At 48.2% G+C, this 17,452-nt stretch overlaps 1 protein-coding gene across 2 annotated transcripts in view; it reads left to right on the forward strand.

The window, feature by feature from the left end:
- The window catches only part of LOC142312184 (uncharacterized), a 203,625-nt gene that overhangs the window by 34,092 nt on the left and 152,081 nt on the right, over positions 1–17,452 (forward strand). For both annotated transcript variants that reach the window (XM_075351086.1, XM_075351085.1), the window contains exons 6-10: positions 3,768–3,917; positions 4,047–4,226; positions 4,304–4,427; positions 4,511–4,608; positions 4,804–4,894. In XM_075351086.1, coding sequence (XP_075207201.1) covers positions 3,768–3,917; positions 4,047–4,226; positions 4,304–4,427; positions 4,511–4,608; positions 4,804–4,894 — 643 coding nt within the window. The remainder of the gene's footprint in view (positions 1–3,767; positions 3,918–4,046; positions 4,227–4,303; positions 4,428–4,510; positions 4,609–4,803; positions 4,895–17,452) is intronic.

A 17,452-nucleotide genomic window follows, 5' to 3' on the forward strand; every position in this document is an offset into this window, starting at 1 on the left:
AATGCATAGCCTCCTCTTTTTAAAGGGACCAAAAGTAATTGGACAAGGGATTCTAAGGGCTGCAATTAACTCTGAAGGCGTCTCCCTCGTTAACCTGTAATCAATGAAGTAGTTAAAAGGTCTGGGGTTGATTACAGGTGTGTGGTTTTGCATTTGGAAGCTGTTGCTGTGACCAGACAACATGCGGTCTAAGGAACTCTCAATTGAGGTGAAGCAGAACATCCTGAGGCTGAAAAAAAAGAAAAAATCCATCAGAGAGATAGCAGACATGCTTGGAGTAGCAAAATCAACAGTCGGGTACATTCTGAGAAAAAAGGAATTGACTGGTAAGCTTGGGAACTCAAAAAGGCCTGGGCGTCCACGGATGACAACAGTGGTGGATGATCGCCGCATACTTTCTTTGGTGAAGAAGAACCCGTTCACAACATCAACTGAAGTCCAGAACACTCTCAGTGAAGTAGGTGTATCTGTCTCTAAGTCAACAGTAAAGAGAAGACTCCATGAAAGTAAATACAAACCATTCATCAATTCCAAAAATAGACAAGCCAGAGTTAAATTTGCTGAAAAACACCTCATGAAGCCAGCTCAGTTCTGGAAAAGTATTCTATGGACAGATGAGACAAAGATCAACCTGTACTAGAATGATGGGAAGAAAAAAGTTTGGAGAAGAAAGGGAACGGCACATGATCCAAGGCACACCACATCCTCTGTAAAACATGGTGGAGGCAACGTGATGGCATGGGAATGCATGGCTTTCAATGGCACTGGGTCACTTGTGTTTATTGATGACATAACAGCAGACAAGAGTAGCCGGATGAATTCTGAAGTGTACCGGGATATACTTTCAGCCCAGATTCAGCCAAATGCCGCAAAGTTGATTGGACGGCACTTCATAGTACAGATGGACAATGACCCCAAGCATACAGCCAAAGCTACCCAGGAGTTCATGAGTGCAAAAAAGTGGAACATTCTGCAATGGCCAAGTCAATCACCAGATCTTAACCCAATTGAGCATGCATTTCACTTGCTCAAATCCAGACTTAAGACGGAAAGACCCACAAACAAGCAAGACCTGAAGGCTGCGGCTGTAAAGGCCTGGCAAAGCATTAAGAAGGAGGAAACCCAGCGTTTGGTGATGTCCATGGGTTCCAGACTTAAGGCAGTGATTGCCTCCAAAGGATTCGCAACAAAATATTGAAAATAAAAATATTTTGTTTGGGTTTGGTTTATTTGTCCAATTACTTTTGACCTCCTAAAATGTGGAGTGTTTGTAAAGAAATGTGTACAATTCCTACAATTTCTATCAGATATTTTTGTTCAAACCTTCAAATTAAACGTTACAATCTGCACTTGAATTCTGTTGTAGAGGTTTCATTTCAAATCCAATGTGGTGGCATGCAGAGCCCAACTCGCGAAAATTGTGTCACTGTCCAAATATTTCTGGACCTAACTGTATGTTCATTTATATGGCGCTATTAATTCCACAGCGCTTTACAAACATTGGCAACACTGTTCCCATTAGGGCTCACAATCTAAGGTCCCTTTCTGTATGTCTTTGGAGTATAATGCTGATCATCACTATTAGGTCATGTGCACACGGGGGAAAATGCCCGCGGATTTTGATGCGGAGAACCTCCGGATTTTACGTAAGTACAGGCACTCCCGATGTTATCCTATGGGATTTGGTGAGTGCTGTTTTAATGCTGCGGAATTTGCACCTGCGGGAAATGCTGCGTATTTCCCGCAGCGGCAAAGAATTGCATGTCAATTATTCCTGCGGATTGTTCCACACGATCTCTATACTTACCTGCCTTGATTAAAGACACCGGAGACTCTTCCTTTGGTGTAGAAGAGCGTACGGAGCCAGGAGCGGGCTGCAAGAGGTGGGCGGGGTCTGCACGAGCTGCGGTCATATAATCGCCCAAGCTTCCGTCATGTGACAGCCGGAGCTCGTCCAGGCCCCTCTCATCTTCTCCAGGAGGCGGCCAGAAACCAAGTTGCTGTGCAATACAGGTAAGTATGAACTCACCGATCACTCCAGCACTTGTTCTGCGTTGAGGATGCAGTGCTCCCGCAGGATATCCGCAGGACATTCCGCTGGACTTCCGCACCAAAACTCAGACAAAGTTGTGCTGCGGATTTCTGGGAGCTCCTGCAGATATATCCGCAGTACACTTTCCCCGTGGGCACATAGCCTTGGGCCATGTGCCCACCGGAGAAAATACCTGCAGATTTTGCTGAGAAAAACCTGCAGATTTTCCAGATAAATTCGCAGGTTTGCGCAAGTACAGACACCCCCCATGTTATCCTATGGGAATTGGGGAGTGCTGTTTTAATACTGCTCAATTTGCACCTGCGGAAAATGCTGCGGATTTCCTGCAGTCGCAAAGAACTGCATGTCAATTATTCATGCGGATTTTCCTGCGGATTTCCTGCCTTTCTACTATGGAGATACAGAGGGGTAAATCTGCAGGAATATCACTTGAATTCCGCACGTTTTCCGCAGGTTTACCGCAACAATTCCACATGAAATATACAATAACAGATAGTGCACATTCTAGGGAGCTGCTGTGTGAACCTGTGGAAATACCTGCAGAAAATTCCGCAGGTACATTTTCTCGTGGGGACATGGCCTTAACGTTTTGTGGTTTTCGGTTCAGGTGCCGGCTATGTGAGGACCCAGAAGTTATGTCCTTCACTCTTCGCTAATACCGTACTACATTCCAGAGCTCAATATACCTAACAGCTCGTTGCAGTACATGAGACCAGAGGTGTACCATTCTTCGACCATTGACATCTTCATTTATGGACCGTTACCTTCTCCATAGTGGGCAGAAAAAACACCCAACTTCCCGTAAATCTGCACCAAGAGTCGTCCTTAAGATGGCGCCATTACTGACACAGGAGGATCAAAATTTACACAACGATGCTAGTGAGGAGAGTGTTTCACCATCAAAATTGCCTTTATCTCCTACAGCCAAGGATAATGGGCTAAGGGTCAACAACTCCTCTCTGGCTGCAGAAGTCACTGACAAACAAACCTCAATTCTGCCCGCCATTAACCAAACAGTAAAAATATAACAAAAAGTTGGAAAATTAAATACTTACATGCCTAATTTTTTTTTTTTTATCCTAACACGTTTTATTATTTATTTTATTTAAAAACAATTAAACTCCACATATTGAGCAAGACTCGAAGAAATGCGCAAATTCACCCCAACTGGACCTCAAAGTTTCTATTACTGAACTGTCATTTTAACAAGAGGAAGTGACATAATGGGAGGATAACACAGACGACGGTCATTGGCACTAGGGCTGTAACGATCATGGTCGCAGGAGGTGTGACCGCAACCAGGCCCATGCAGGAGGGAAGCCCGCCTACACACAATTTTCAGATGTATTGCAGCACAGAGTCTCACCGGCTCCCTGCACTGTAATACACGCCGCCTGCATCACAATAACTTGTCCCATTCCTGACAGAATAATTACTAATTTTTCACCGTGTTGCTTTATAGAGTGCACTGATTGACTTCTATCAATACATTTTTGCAAAATGGAAAAAGGACAGCAACTACGTAATGTTTACAATTTACATTGTAAATTATTCAATTACGGTGATGCCCAATAAACATAAGGATTTTTTGTTATTAAAAAGTCTTTCGGAAAAACTGAAGCAAAACAATATAATTGCTGAAAAACCCCCAGAAACTACTGTATTTTTTTCTGGCTAAAATGGCAATAATTGACACCCTGCTTCCACTATTCAGGTCCTTACAATATCAAACCCACTCAGTGGAGATCTTCTATATAAGAGAATTCTTCTGATTAACCAATCAAGGATGGAAATGGACAAGGACAAGATGGCGGAGAGGATATTACACCTCACCCTAGAGATCCTCTTCCGGCTTACTGGAGAGGTGAGAGATTCTGATGACGTCACATTACATCATTCTTATCTATGGGAAGAACAGATGGACAGAACTGGAGAGGTGAGGACTCTGGAAATGTCTGTAGTGAGATTTATTAATGTGTCTCTCCATAACCAGGATTACACAGTAGTGAAGAAGACCTCTAGTGAGCGCTGTCAAGACCCTGTGTCTGAGGGATGGGGAAGACCCCTGAGCCCAATCACGGGGCCTCCGCCTCACCCCCTGATACATGAGGACATCAATGACCAGAAGATCCTAGAACTCACCTACAAGATGATTGAGCTGCTGACTGGAGAGGTGACACTGCTGGGAATGCTGGGACATTATACAGTAATGAAGGGATCGGGGGATGACGGTATCATTGTATGTGTCAGGTTCCCTTAAGGTGTCGAGATGTCACCATCTACTTCACCATGGAGGAGTGGGAGTATTTAGAAGGACACAAAGATCTGTACAAGGACGTCATGATGGAGGTTCCCCAGTCCCTCACATCACCAGGTAATAGACAGGACTAAATACACACGGCCTATAATTATCTGTATGTAAAGAATGAATTCAGTCCCTGTATGTGTCTCCTTCAGATCTATCCAGTCAGAGGACAACACCAGAGAGATGTCCCCGTCCTCTTCTTCCACAGGACTGTAAACAAGAAGATCCCGATGTTCCTCAGGATCATCAGGTAGATGGAGAGAAGGTGCCATGAAATCTCCTATGATGTGTAGACGGCTGTGAAGGTCTTGTGCTCAGTCTTGTTTTATCCACCAGTATTATATGATTATACTTGTGTAATGAGAGCGGTGGAGATGGCAGGATTAGAGCTGATCATAGAAGTGACTTCTCCATCTGTCTGTGACTTTTACAATATTTGTTTCAGGGTGAAGATCTAACCCATATTAATACTACAGAGACATATGTGAGGGGAGATGAGCGGTGTAAAGAGGAGATTTCTACAGGTAACCACTTAGGTGAGTAGTAACCACTACTGTAAATGTAGAGAAGTCCCAGATTCTCCTCAGTCATCGGCTGTGGTTGGTTTATGAGCAGTGTAGTCCTACAGTCATATGAAAAAGTTTGGGCACCCCTATTAATGTTAACCTTTTTTCTTTATAACAATTTGGGTTTTTTCAACAGCTATTTCAGTTTCATATATCTAATAACTGATGGACTGAGTAATATTTCTGGATTGAAATGAGGTTTATTGTATCAACAGAAATGTGCAATACGCATTTAAGCAAAATTTGACCGGTGCAAAAGTATGGGCACCTCAACATAAAAGTGACATTAATATTTTGTAGATCCTCCTTTTGCAAAAATAACAGCCTCTAGTCGCTTCCTGTAGCTTTTAATGAGTTCCTGGATCCTGGATGAAGGTATATTTGACCATTCCTGTTTACAAAACAATTCCTGTTCAGTTAAGATTGATGGTCGCCGAGCATGGACAGCACGCTTCAAATCATCCCACAGATTTTCAATGATATTCAGGTCTGGGGACTGGGATGGCCATTCCAGAACATTGTAATTGTTCCTCTGCATGAATGTCTGAGTAGATTTGGAGCTGTGTTTTGGATCATTGTCTTGCTGAAATATCCATCCCCTGCGTAACTTCAACTTCGTCACTGATTCTTGCACATTATTTTCACGAATCTGCTGATACTGAGTTGAATCCATGCGACCCTCAACTTTAACAAGATTCCCGCTGCTGGCATTGGCCACACAGCCCCAAAGCATGATGGAACCTCCACCAAATTTTACTGTGGGTAGCAAGTGATTTTGTTGGAATGCCGTGTTTTTTTGCCTCCATTCATAACGCCTTTTTGTATGACCAAACAACTCAATCTTTGTTTCATCAGTCCACAGGACCTTCTTCCAAAATGTAACTGGCTTGTCCAAATGTGCTTTTGCATACCTCAGGCGACTCTGTTTGTGGCGTGCTTGCAGAAACGGCTTCTTTCGCATCACTCTCCCATACAACTTTTTGTATCTTTCCCCTGAACAACTATGTTGAATAATCTTTGTTTTCAGATCATTTGAGAGTTGTTTTGAGGAGCCCATGATGCCACTCTTCATAGGAGATTCAAATAGAACAACTTGCAAGTGGCCACCTTAAATACCTTTTTTCATGATTGGATACACCTGCCTATGAAGTTCAAAGCTCAATAAGGTTACAAAACCAATTTAGTGCTTTAGTAAGTCAGTAAAAAGTAGTTAGGAGTGTTCAAATCAAGAAATTGATAAGGGTGCCCATACTTTTGCACCGGTCAAATTTTGTTTAAATGCGGATTGCACATTTTCTGTTAGAACAATAAACCTCATTTCAATCCAGAAATATTACTCAGTCCATCAGTTATTAGATATATGAAACTGAAATAGCTGTTGCAAAAAACAAAATTGTTATAAAGAAAAAAGGTTAACATTAATAGTGGTGCCCAAACTTTTTCATATGACTGTATATCATAATCAAGTGGTCACCAACCCGCCACTCAAAATTGTCGACATTACTTTGGGCATTTTAAGTCCTTTTGTAGGAGTGAGACTGGTTTTAGTGAGAGCTTGCAGCTTGGAGGTCAACTCTAAGCCCTGGAATTAGAAGATGCTGACAGTAGCTGCCCAGATCTCTAAATTGCAAAGCCCAATGACCGCATAGATAGAATGTGCTGACGACTTAGAAAATCATGTGAAGAATAATATCCGTACGTTGCGGCTTCACTTTTATGATTAAGACACCAGTCCATGTGCAGTGAGAGCCAAGTGGAGAAAGATAAGTTTGTACAGTGGTACCTCGCTTAACGAGTAACCCACTTAACGAGAATTTCGCTTAACAAGCAAAGCTTTCTGTAAATTTGTAACCCGCTTTACGAGAAAGCTTTGCTGTACAAGCGAAATCCTCACCGCACACACTTCCGGTTCCGTCCACCCACCGCGCTCTAACCCGCACTTGCAGTCCACACAAACACACACATGTACGCACAAACACACACAAACATACACGCACTCACACACATACAGTATTATGCTCACCTTACCTTCCGTTCCACCGCCGGGCTCATGGTTCTTGTAGTTCCCGGGTACATCGCGGCGAACTACAAGTACCATGAGGCCGGCGGTGGAACGGAAGGTAAGGTGAGCATATAATATCTGTACCTTCCGTTTCATCGCCGGCCTCCTGGGTCCTGTAGTGCGCTGCGCCGCTCCGCTCCGCTCCACTCCAGGCATTGGCATCCATAGCAACGAAGCAGGAACTTCCTGCTTCCTGTCACCGCAAGTCAGCAAGTCCCAAGAGACCGGCGATGGAACGGAAGGTAAGGTGAGCATATAATATGTGCGCGTGCATGTGTGCTTGTGTGCTTGTGTGTTTGTGTGAGTTTGTGTGTGTTTGTACATGTTTGTGTGCGTTTGTGCATGTGTGGAATGATAGAATAGGGGACCAGGATGGGACATTTAACAAATTGTGGAACGAATTGTCTGCATTGCAATGATTTCCTATGGGAAATCTTGCTCTGCTGAACGAGTAACTTGATTAACAAGCACAGTCCCAGAACGGATTGTTCTTGTTAAGCAAGGTACCACTGTATTTGTTTGTCATATGCACATGGGTGCATACTGTATACATATAGGGGGCTATGTAAGGGCCTTGTATACAGGAGGCTGAGTAGGGTTCATACAGTATATAGGAGGCTATGTGGGGCTCATTATGTATATAGATGGGTATTTTGGGCTCATGTAAGGGGCTATTTGGAGGTTCATACAGTATATAGGGAGATACAGTTAGGTCCAGAAATATTTGGACAGTGACACAATTTTCGCGAGTTGGGCTCTGCATGCCACCACATTGGATTTGAAATGAAACCTCTACAACAGAATTCAAGTGCAGATTGTAACGTTTAATTTGAAGGTTTGAACAAAAATATCTGATAGAAATTGTAGGAATTGTACACATTTCTTTACAAACACTCCACATTTTAGGAGGTCAAAAGTAATTGGACAAATAAACCAAACCCAAACAAAATATTTTTATTTTCAATATTTTGTTGCGAATCCTTTGGAGGCAATCACTGCCTTAAGTCTGGAACCCATGGACATCACCAAACGCTGGGTTTCCTCCTTCTTAATGCTTTGCCAGGCCTTTACAGCCGCAGCCTTCAGGTCTTGCTTGTTTGTGGGTCTTTCCGTCTTAAGTCTGGATTTGAGCAAGTGAAATGCATGCTCAATTGGGTTAAGATCTGGTGATTGACTTGGCCATTGCAGAATGTTCCACTTTTTTGCACTCATGAACTCCTGGGTAGCTTTGGCTGTATGCTTGGGGTCATTGTCCATCTGTACTATGAAGTGCCGTCCAATCAACTTTGCGGCATTTGGCTGAATCTGGGCTGAAAGTATATCCCGGTACACTTCAGAATTCATCCGGCTACTCTTGTCTGCTGTTATGTCATCAATAAACACAAGTAACCCAGTGCCATTGAAAGCCATGCATGCCCATGCCATCACGTTGCCTCCACCATGTTTTACAGAGGATGTGGTGTGACTTGGATCATGTGCCGTTCCCTTTCTTCTCCAAACTTTTTTCTTCCCATCATTCTGGTACAGGTTGATCTTTGTCTCATCTGTCCATAGAATACTTTTCCAGAATTGAGCTGGCTTCATGAGGTGTTTTTCAGCAAATTTAACTCTGGCTTGTCTATTTTTGGAATTGATGAATGGTTTGCATCTAGATGTGAACCCTTTGTATTTACTTTCATGGAGTTTTCTCTTTACTGTTGACTTAGAGACAGATACACCTTAAACAGACAGATACTGCCTTAAACAGATGCACACGACATCTGTTTAAGGCAGATCTACTCTGTAAAACACTTGAAAAAGTATCAATGAGAAACGAAGGGCACTAACCCCCCCCCCAATGGGGATCACCACGGGCACATCAAAACATAGCATGAGTATAAAATATTCCCACCACACCGTCCCCACTTATATACTGTGACTGTCACACTGCCCCTAATAAACTACACACTGCCCTCCCTTATAAATTATACCCACCACACCTTCCTCAATTATGAAATATGATCTGCACATTGACCTCACATCATGCTGCCCCCTCCTCACAATGTCCCATGCATGCTACCCCCTCCTCACAATGTCCCATGCATGCTGCCCCCTCCTCACAATGTCCCATGCATGCTGCCCCCTCCTCCCAATGTCCCATGCATGCTGCCCCCTCCTCTCAGTGTCCCATGCATGCTGCTCCCTCCTCACAATGTCCCATGCATGCTGCCCCCTCCTCACAGTGTCCCATGCATGCTGCTTCCTCCTCACAATGTCCCATGCATGCTGTCCCCCCTCACAATGTCCCATGCATGTTGCCCCTCCTCCCAATGTCCCATGCATGCTGCTCCCTCCTCACAGTTTCCCATGCATGCTGCCCCCTCCTCACAATGTCCCATGCGTGCTGCCCCCTCCTCACAATGTCCCATGCATGCTGCCCCCTCCTCACAATGTCCCATACATGCTTTCCCCTCCTCACAATGTCCCATGCATGCTTCCCCGTCCTCACAATGTCCCATGCATGCTGCCCCCTCCTCATAATGTCCCATGCATGCTGCTCCCTCCTCACAGTTTCCCATGCATGCTGCCCCCTCCTCACAATGTCCCATGCATGCTGCCCCTCTCCATGAGCTCCTAATGCTGCCTTCCTCTTTTCCATAATGACACCTCCATGCTGCCCCATTCATCATACTAAGACCACCACACTAACGCTTATGCTGAGACACCCCCCCACACACACTACCCCACTCTTGATATTGACTCCCCTACATTGCTCCACTCCATACTGAGCCCACACATGCTGCCCCTTCTCCATAATGAGCTCCCAATGCTGCCCCCCTCTCATTCTGAGTCCTTACACTCCCCCCCATCGATTTTGTCATTGCACTATCCCTCAACCCTTGTCCTCTGTCTCTAGGATTGGCCCCTCTCTCCCATTCCCCCAGCAGCAGCCGCTCTCCCCCGCCTTCACCAGCAGCCTCTCCCCCAGCATCAGCCTCTCTCCCCCCAGCGTCCCCCAGAATCAACCTCTCTCCCCCCAGCTTCCCCCAGCATCAGCCTCTCTCCCCCCAGCCTCCCCCAGCATCAGCCTCTCTCCCCCAGCTTGCCCCAGCATCAGCCTCTCTCCCCCAGCTTCCCCCAGCATCAGCCTCTCTCCCCCAGCTTCCCCCAGCATCAGCCTCTCTCCCCCAGCTTCCCCCAGCATCAGCCTCTCTCCCCCAGCTTCCCTCAGCATCACAGCATTAGCCTCTCTCCCCCAGCTTCCCCCAGCATCAGCCTCTCTGCCCCCAGCATCAGCCTCTCTGCCCCCAGCATCAGCCTCTCTTCTCCCAGCCTCCCCCAGCATCAGCCTCACTCCTCCCAGCCTCCCCCAGCATCAGCCCCCCCAGCATCAGCCTCCCCCAGCATCAGTCTCCCCCCTCACAGCCTCCCCCCTCACAGCCTCTCCCAGTATCAGCCTCCCCCAGCATCAGCCTCTCTCCTCCCAGCCTCCCCCAGCATCAGCCTCCCTCAGCATCAGCCTCCCTTCTCACAGCCTCACCCAGCATCAGCCTCCCCCCTCCTAGCCTCCCCCAGCATCAGCCTCTCTCCTCCTTGCCTCCCCCAGCATCAGCCTCCCTCAGCATCAGCCTCTCTCCTCCGAGCCTCCCGCAGCATCAGCCTCTCCCAGCATCAGCCTCCCTCAGCATCAGCCTCTTTCCTCCCAGCCTCCCCCAGCATCAGCCTCCCTCAGCATCAGCCTCCCTCCTCCCAGCCTCCCCCAGCATCAGCCTCTCTCCTCCCAGCCTCCCCCCTCCCAGCCTCCCTCAGCATCAGCCTCCCTCCTCCCAGCCTCCCCCAGCATCAGCCTCTCTCCCCCAGCTTTCCCCAGCATCAGCCTCTCTCCCCCAGCTTCCCTCAGCATCACAGCATTAGCCTCTCTCCCCCAGCTTCCCCCAGCATCAGCCTCTCTGCCCCCAGCATCAGCCTCTCTTCTCCCAGCCTCCCCCAGCATCAGCCTCACTCCTCCCAGCCTCCCCCAGCATTAGCCCCCCCAGCATCAGCCTCCCCCAGCATCAGCCTCCCCCTCACAGCCTCCCCCCTCACAGCCTCTCCCAGTATCAGCCTCCCCCAGCATCAGCCTCTCTCCTCCCAGCCTCCCCCAGCATCAGCCTCCCTCAGCATCAGCCTCCCTCCTCACAGCCTCACCCAGCATCAGCCTCCCCCCTCCTAGCCTCCCCCAGCATCAGCCTCTCTCCTCCCAGCCACCCCAGCATCAGCCTCCCTCAGCATCAGCCTCTCTCCTCCGAGCCTCCCACAGCATCAGCCTCTCCCAGCATCAGCCTCTTTCCTCCCAGCCTCCCCCAGCATCAGCCTCCCCCAGCACCAGCCTCTCTCCTCCCAGCCTCCCCCAGCATCAGCCTCTCTCCTCCCAAACTCTCCCAGCATCAGCCTCCCCCAGTATCAGCCTCTCTCCTCCCAGCCTCCCCCTCTCTCCTCCCAGCCTCCCCCAGCATCAGCCTCCCTCAGCATCAGCCTCTCTCCTCCCAGCCTCCCCCAGCATCAGCCTCCCTCAGCATCAGCCTTCCCCAGCATCAGCCTCCCCCAGCATAAGCCTCTCTCCTCCCAGCCTCCCCCAGCATCAGCCTCCCTCAGCATCAGCCTCTCTCCTCCGAGCCTCCCGCAGCATCAGCCTCTCCCAGCATCAGCCTCCCTCAGCATCAGCCTCTTTCCTCCCAGCCTCCCCCAGCATCAGCCTCCCTCAGCATCAGCCTCCCTCCTCCCAGCCTCCCCCAGCATCAGCCTCTCTCCTCCCAGCCTCCCCCCTCCCAGCCTCCCTCAGCATCAGCCTCCCTCCTCCCAGCCTACCCCAGCATCAGCCTCCCTCCTCCCAGCCTCCCCCAGCACCAGCCTCTCTCCTCCCAGCCTCCCCCAGCATCAGCCTCTCTCCTCCCAAACTCTCCCAGCATCAGCCTCCCCCAGTATCAGCCTCTCTCCTCCCAGCCTCCCCCTCTCTCCTCCCAGCCTCCCCCAGCATCAGCCTCCCTCAGCATCAGCCTCACCCCTCCCAGCCTCCCCCAGCATCAGCCTCCCCCAGAATCAGCCTCCCCCCTCCCATCCTCCCCCAGCATCAGCCTCCCCCAGAATCAGCCTCTCTCCTCCCAGCCTCCCCCAGCATCAGCCTCCCTCAGCATCAGCCTCCCTCCTCCCAGCCTCCCCCAGCATCAGCCTCCCCCAGCATCAGCCTCCCCCCTCCTAGCCTCCACCAGCATCAGCCTCTCTCCTCCCAGTCTCCTCCACCATCAGCCTCCCTCAGCATCAGCCTCTCTCCTCCGAGCCTCCTGAAGCATCAGCCTCTCCCAGCATCAGCCTCCCTCATCATCAGCCTCTTTCCTCTCAGCCTCCCCCAGCATCAGCCTCTCTCCTCCCAGCCTCTCCCAGCATCAGCCTCTCTCCTCCCAGCCTCCACCAGTATCAGCCTCTCTCATCCTACCCCATACGCAGATCTCCAGTCTGCATTAGAGACACCCCCACGCTCCTTATGAATCTTCAGCTCTGCGAGCACTTACCTGCTCCAGGGCCCGCCGTCATCTTCCTGGCTCACGTGAGTATCCTCTTCTGACACCGGCTTCCATCGCGGCGTCCTGCTGTGAGCTCTGCATGTGAAATCCACACAGCATTGGACGCAGCACAGAGGAAGGAGCTGATTGGCGCGCCTGTGACCCCGGAAGTGCAGGCGCCGGCAGTTCCAGGGTCAATCAGCTCTCTGTGCCCGGCCGCCGCAGTTTGTCTGCATTCGCGTCTTAATTGACGCGGATACAAATAAATAAAGGTGCGCCTCTCTCCCGTCCCCCTCCGAAAATACAGCAGATTTAATGAATGTGTAAAAAAAAAATTTTTTTTTTTTTTTTACTGCTAGAAGGTGCCGCCCCCTGCATCCTGCCACCCTAAGCACGGGACCACGGGTGCCTAATGGTAAATACGGCCCTGGCAACCGGTCGCAATGGACATTCCCAATGCACACATTTTCTTACAATGGGATTATATAACTAGTTCACATGGTTTGATACAAATCATAAATCAAAAAAAAGGGTTACTGAAGGAAGAGAAAGATATACTTTACTTCCCTTTAAAAAAGGCAAGAAAATAAAAATCTCCCCTAATTTCAAAAGTTTATGAAAATAATATATTTAACTTTGGTTAAATGTGAATTTCTGTACAATAACAGCAGAGTTTCCCTTTATCCTGACTTCTCAGTTCCTGTGAGAAAATATTGGACTAACTTCAAAGACGATTGGGATAAACTATCCCAAAAAATGCACACACATATATACAGGAGAAATAGAAAAAAAAAAACCAGCTCACCCACCTGGCCAATAATGGCCCGAACGGTGCACGGAAGAGTTCAGCAGAGCCCAACTGTGATCATGATAGAATGAAAAAATTCCAGCATCCAGTTCCAGCAGTATCCAGAAAACGAATTCTTTATTGTTCAAAGATTAAAAATAGACATCTTTCCATAGTTATAAAAACCGCCTCATGGCAAAATAATGGTAGTGCGGTACGCGCTTCGGAGGGTTACCTCCTTACTCTGAGACAAAACCATGTGAGTCAAAGTGCCATAAAAAGGGGGGAGGGTGGAGAAACTCAAAGGAAGTGATGAATCAATCAAACTTGACAGATCACATGACTCAGGGTGGGATTTAAATTACAATACATTTAAAATCTAATTTTTAACATTTAAACCCATTGGTGTTCTGCTATTGGGCAGAATCATCCATTTTGCTTCACGACGGAGCAATATCCTTGTTAAATCACCACCTCAATTAGGTAAAACTATTTTCTCGGCTGCATTAACCCTAAAAGATCCTAGGTCGCCTCCACGTTCATTCAGGAAATGTTTTCATGCGGCTGATAAACTGGGTGTTGTAGTGGTTAAAGTCATACACATGCTCTGATATGCAGCGCCTCAAAGCACGGGATGTGCTCCCCACATACTGGACTTGACAAATCGTGCAGGTAATGACGTAAACCACTCCACAAGTCCCACAATTTATTAGGGATTTGATGTGAAATTCTTGTTTTGTAACAGATGATATAGTTTTAGCCGTATTAATCATAAATGTACACAATCCACAATTATTTTGAGCGCATTTGTAGGAACCCAGAGAGGGCAGCCAATTCTTCAAGTTTTGGCTACGATTATTTGTGTTTTTCTTATTACGTGTAGTAAGACCACTGGGGGAAATACTATTTGCAATGGTAACATTTCTTCTGGAAACGAATTTTACACCTTTGTGGAGAACTTAAGAAAAAAGAAAAAAGTTCAGCTCACCGATTTGCTCTTAACCGCTGTTAGTCTGGACCCAGCGCAGGGAAGGCTTGGCTGCCGGTTACACGATAAAGAGAAAAAGAACTCTAGCGCAGTCCTCAGAATGTAGATTTAAAACCATTGACGTTTATTCATATAAATCCAATAAAATTATAGTATACATAGCGGTCAGCAAAGGAGTATAGGAGGTTACAGTTTTACATAGATCCCATCGAACTACGCGTTTCGACACATAGTCTTAGTCATGTGTCGAAATGCGTAGAACATGACTAAGACTATGTGTCGAAACGCGTAGTTCGATGGGATCTATGTAAATCTGTAACCTCCTATGCTCCTTTGCTGACCGCTATGTATACTATAATTTTATTGGATTTATATGAATAAACGTCGATTGTTTTAAATCTACATTCTGAGGACTGCGCTGGACTTCTTTTTCTCTTTTGTGGAGAACTTGTTTCAAGGTGTCATCCACCTGGAGAATAGACAAATATTTTTTGATGATACCGACAACCCAATAATAGTCTTTTTTTTTTTAATCCAAAATGTTTTATTGTTTTCAAACTAGAAGAAAGGCATTACAGAAAAGAAAGGCATAACACCATACAACGCCGAAACATCAGCGCCCTAATGGGCGAGTAAGGGCCACATGAATATTGAGCACTGAAAAAAGGGGGGGGGGGGAGTATGGGTGGGGGAGGGGGTGGAGGCGGTAACTTACAACAATACACAAAGTTCACTTATTGCATAAAAAAGCAGAATTGGTCTGAATGACATGTTATATGACTGCCAGTCCAACCTACTACACGAGCAGGTTGTTACAATTTTAGGGGGGAGAGGCCCAGGGAGAGGATGACCACATTGCCCAACGTTTTTAAATTTTTAAAGGCCAAGGAGGCGCTGCTGGCTAACAGAGTTTCATAATGGAAGTGCGTGTTGATTCTAGTAATCACTTCCTCCATAACCGGTATCTCAGGGGATTTCCACCTAGCTGCGATACACTGTCTGGCTGAGATTAGGATATGAGAGATGCACTGAGCAATGGGGGCTGGAAAAGCGTCTAAACCCATATGTAGAATCCCCATTTGAGGTGCGGGAGGGAGTCTAGTCTCGCATACTTCTGCTATTAGGTCGAAGACCTAATTCCAAAAGCTGAGAATTTCCGGGCAAAACCACCAGAGGTGCCCCAGAGTCCCTATCATGCCACAACCCTTCCAACAGAGGGGAGAGTAATCTTCCGCAAACCTAGCTATCTGAGCAACACACCTATATCATGCCATGTGTACTTTCTTAATCTGCTCCAAATGGTTGAGGCAGGCGGAGGACCCAAGCACCACCCGGGAGGCCGCATGCCACTGATGGGTTGGCAAGGAGAGGGATAATTCTCTTTCCCACTTTGTCATGTATGATAGAGTCTGTCCTTCCGTACGAGAGGTGAAGTGGTGATATAATAAGGACATGCCCCTGACAGATGTTGAGTCATTCAGAAGAAAGTCTGCCAAAAACTGATGTCTTGAGGTTGATGAACTCAGGCGGAAAGTGCTTAAAAAATGCCTAATTTGAAGATATTGGTAGAAGACCTGCTTGGGTAGGTTGAATTTAGACACCAGTTCAGAAAAAGGTAAAAAGGACACCCTGTCAAATAAATCTGATACTCGAAGGGACCCACTTTGTTCCTAAGCCCTAAGGTCGACATCAGGAACACAAGCTTTTATGTCCTTAAAGGGCAGCCTCCAAATCAAACCGGCCATGGATTCTGAGGACCAATCCCTCCAGCGCCACTTCACCGCCTCGACCGTGCCCAGAAAGGAATGTGGGACTGCCTGATTTTGAATCAATGCCCCCAGCAGCTTTTTTGTGGATCCAAGTGGATTGAGGCATCCCTCAATCTGCAGCCATCTATTATCCTCCGCCTCTCTCCACCAGTCCCTGACTGACTCCAGAACAGCCGCCCTGTGATATGACACCACATCAGGCTCACCCATTCCGCCTTCTCTAAATGGGGGGTGAAGTGATTGTAAGGATATTCTTGATTTCTTACCAGCCCAAATACATTTGCGGATGAGGCTTTGTAGACCTGTCAGGGAGTATCCCGAAATTTTCAAAGGGAGGTGTTACGAGGGGGACCCGGGGAAGCGTGCCAAGATGGGAAATGGACTGCTTCCGCCGGTCAAGGTCCACTGTGCGGTGTAAGGGACCGCCGCTATGGTGGGTGAAGAGTGAGCGGGTTGCTGCTAGCGATCGTCTGGAATGTCACAGACGATCTATGTACACCGATCTGCCCTAACCCGTGAGGGTTGTATGGCACAGATCTCACGGCTCGGTGTACCTGTTGCACGGGGAAGCACAGAGGTGCCCACGCACGTGTGCCAGTGGAAATCACGAGAATATGGCACGAGGGTAACACAGAGGTGCCCACGCACGTTTGCTTTCAATAACCAGGTGAGTCCAATGGAGACTTGAGGAGCTCACCTGGGACAGGAACACGGCCTGTTGACGGGGGTACTGCTGGAGCAGCAAGGCAGGAACACGGCCTGCAAACGAGATACTGCCGGAGCAGCAAGGGCCAAGCCCACAAGAGACAGTAATGCCTGAGCAGTGGCGTGGCAGCACGCTGCCAGACATCCAAACATAGAAGGACGGTCACGCGCCGCCATGATGGCAGGGGGAGCTTTTAAGGAGGTGCAGCTCCACCCGAGGGCGGGCGCGAGGCGGAGATGACGGACTTGACCCAATCAGGGTCCACGACATCCCAGCCTGGCCAGTCAGGATTCACCACGTCACCAGCCTTGTCATCAAGCCGTGTGACGTCAGTGAGCGAATCAGGACCCACCACGCATTGCACATGCTCACCCTCCTGCCTCTGGGAAATAGAGGCGGGATCCTCGGTCTCACAATGTGCAGAGATAACGGGAATCTCACTGCTTCCCTGAGCAGTAAACCTCTGCACATTGCGCAGCCTCGCAGACCTTCGGGGCCGCTGAGCAGGAGAGTCTGCGGCAGGCCAGGAATGGGAGACCGCTTCACTCCTTGTAACAGGAGAACCACTAGGTGTCACCCTTCTGCTGCCTCTCTGAGAAGGTATCTCCTGCACACTGCGCAGTCTGGCAGACCTTCGGCGCTGCTGAGCAGGAGTGCTCGTGGCAGGCAAGGAATGGGAGACTGCCTCAGTCCTTGC

The sequence above is a fragment of the Anomaloglossus baeobatrachus genome, chromosome 5 (assembly GCF_048569485.1).
Source record: "Anomaloglossus baeobatrachus isolate aAnoBae1 chromosome 5, aAnoBae1.hap1, whole genome shotgun sequence".
NCBI lineage: Eukaryota > Metazoa > Chordata > Amphibia > Anura > Aromobatidae > Anomaloglossus > Anomaloglossus baeobatrachus.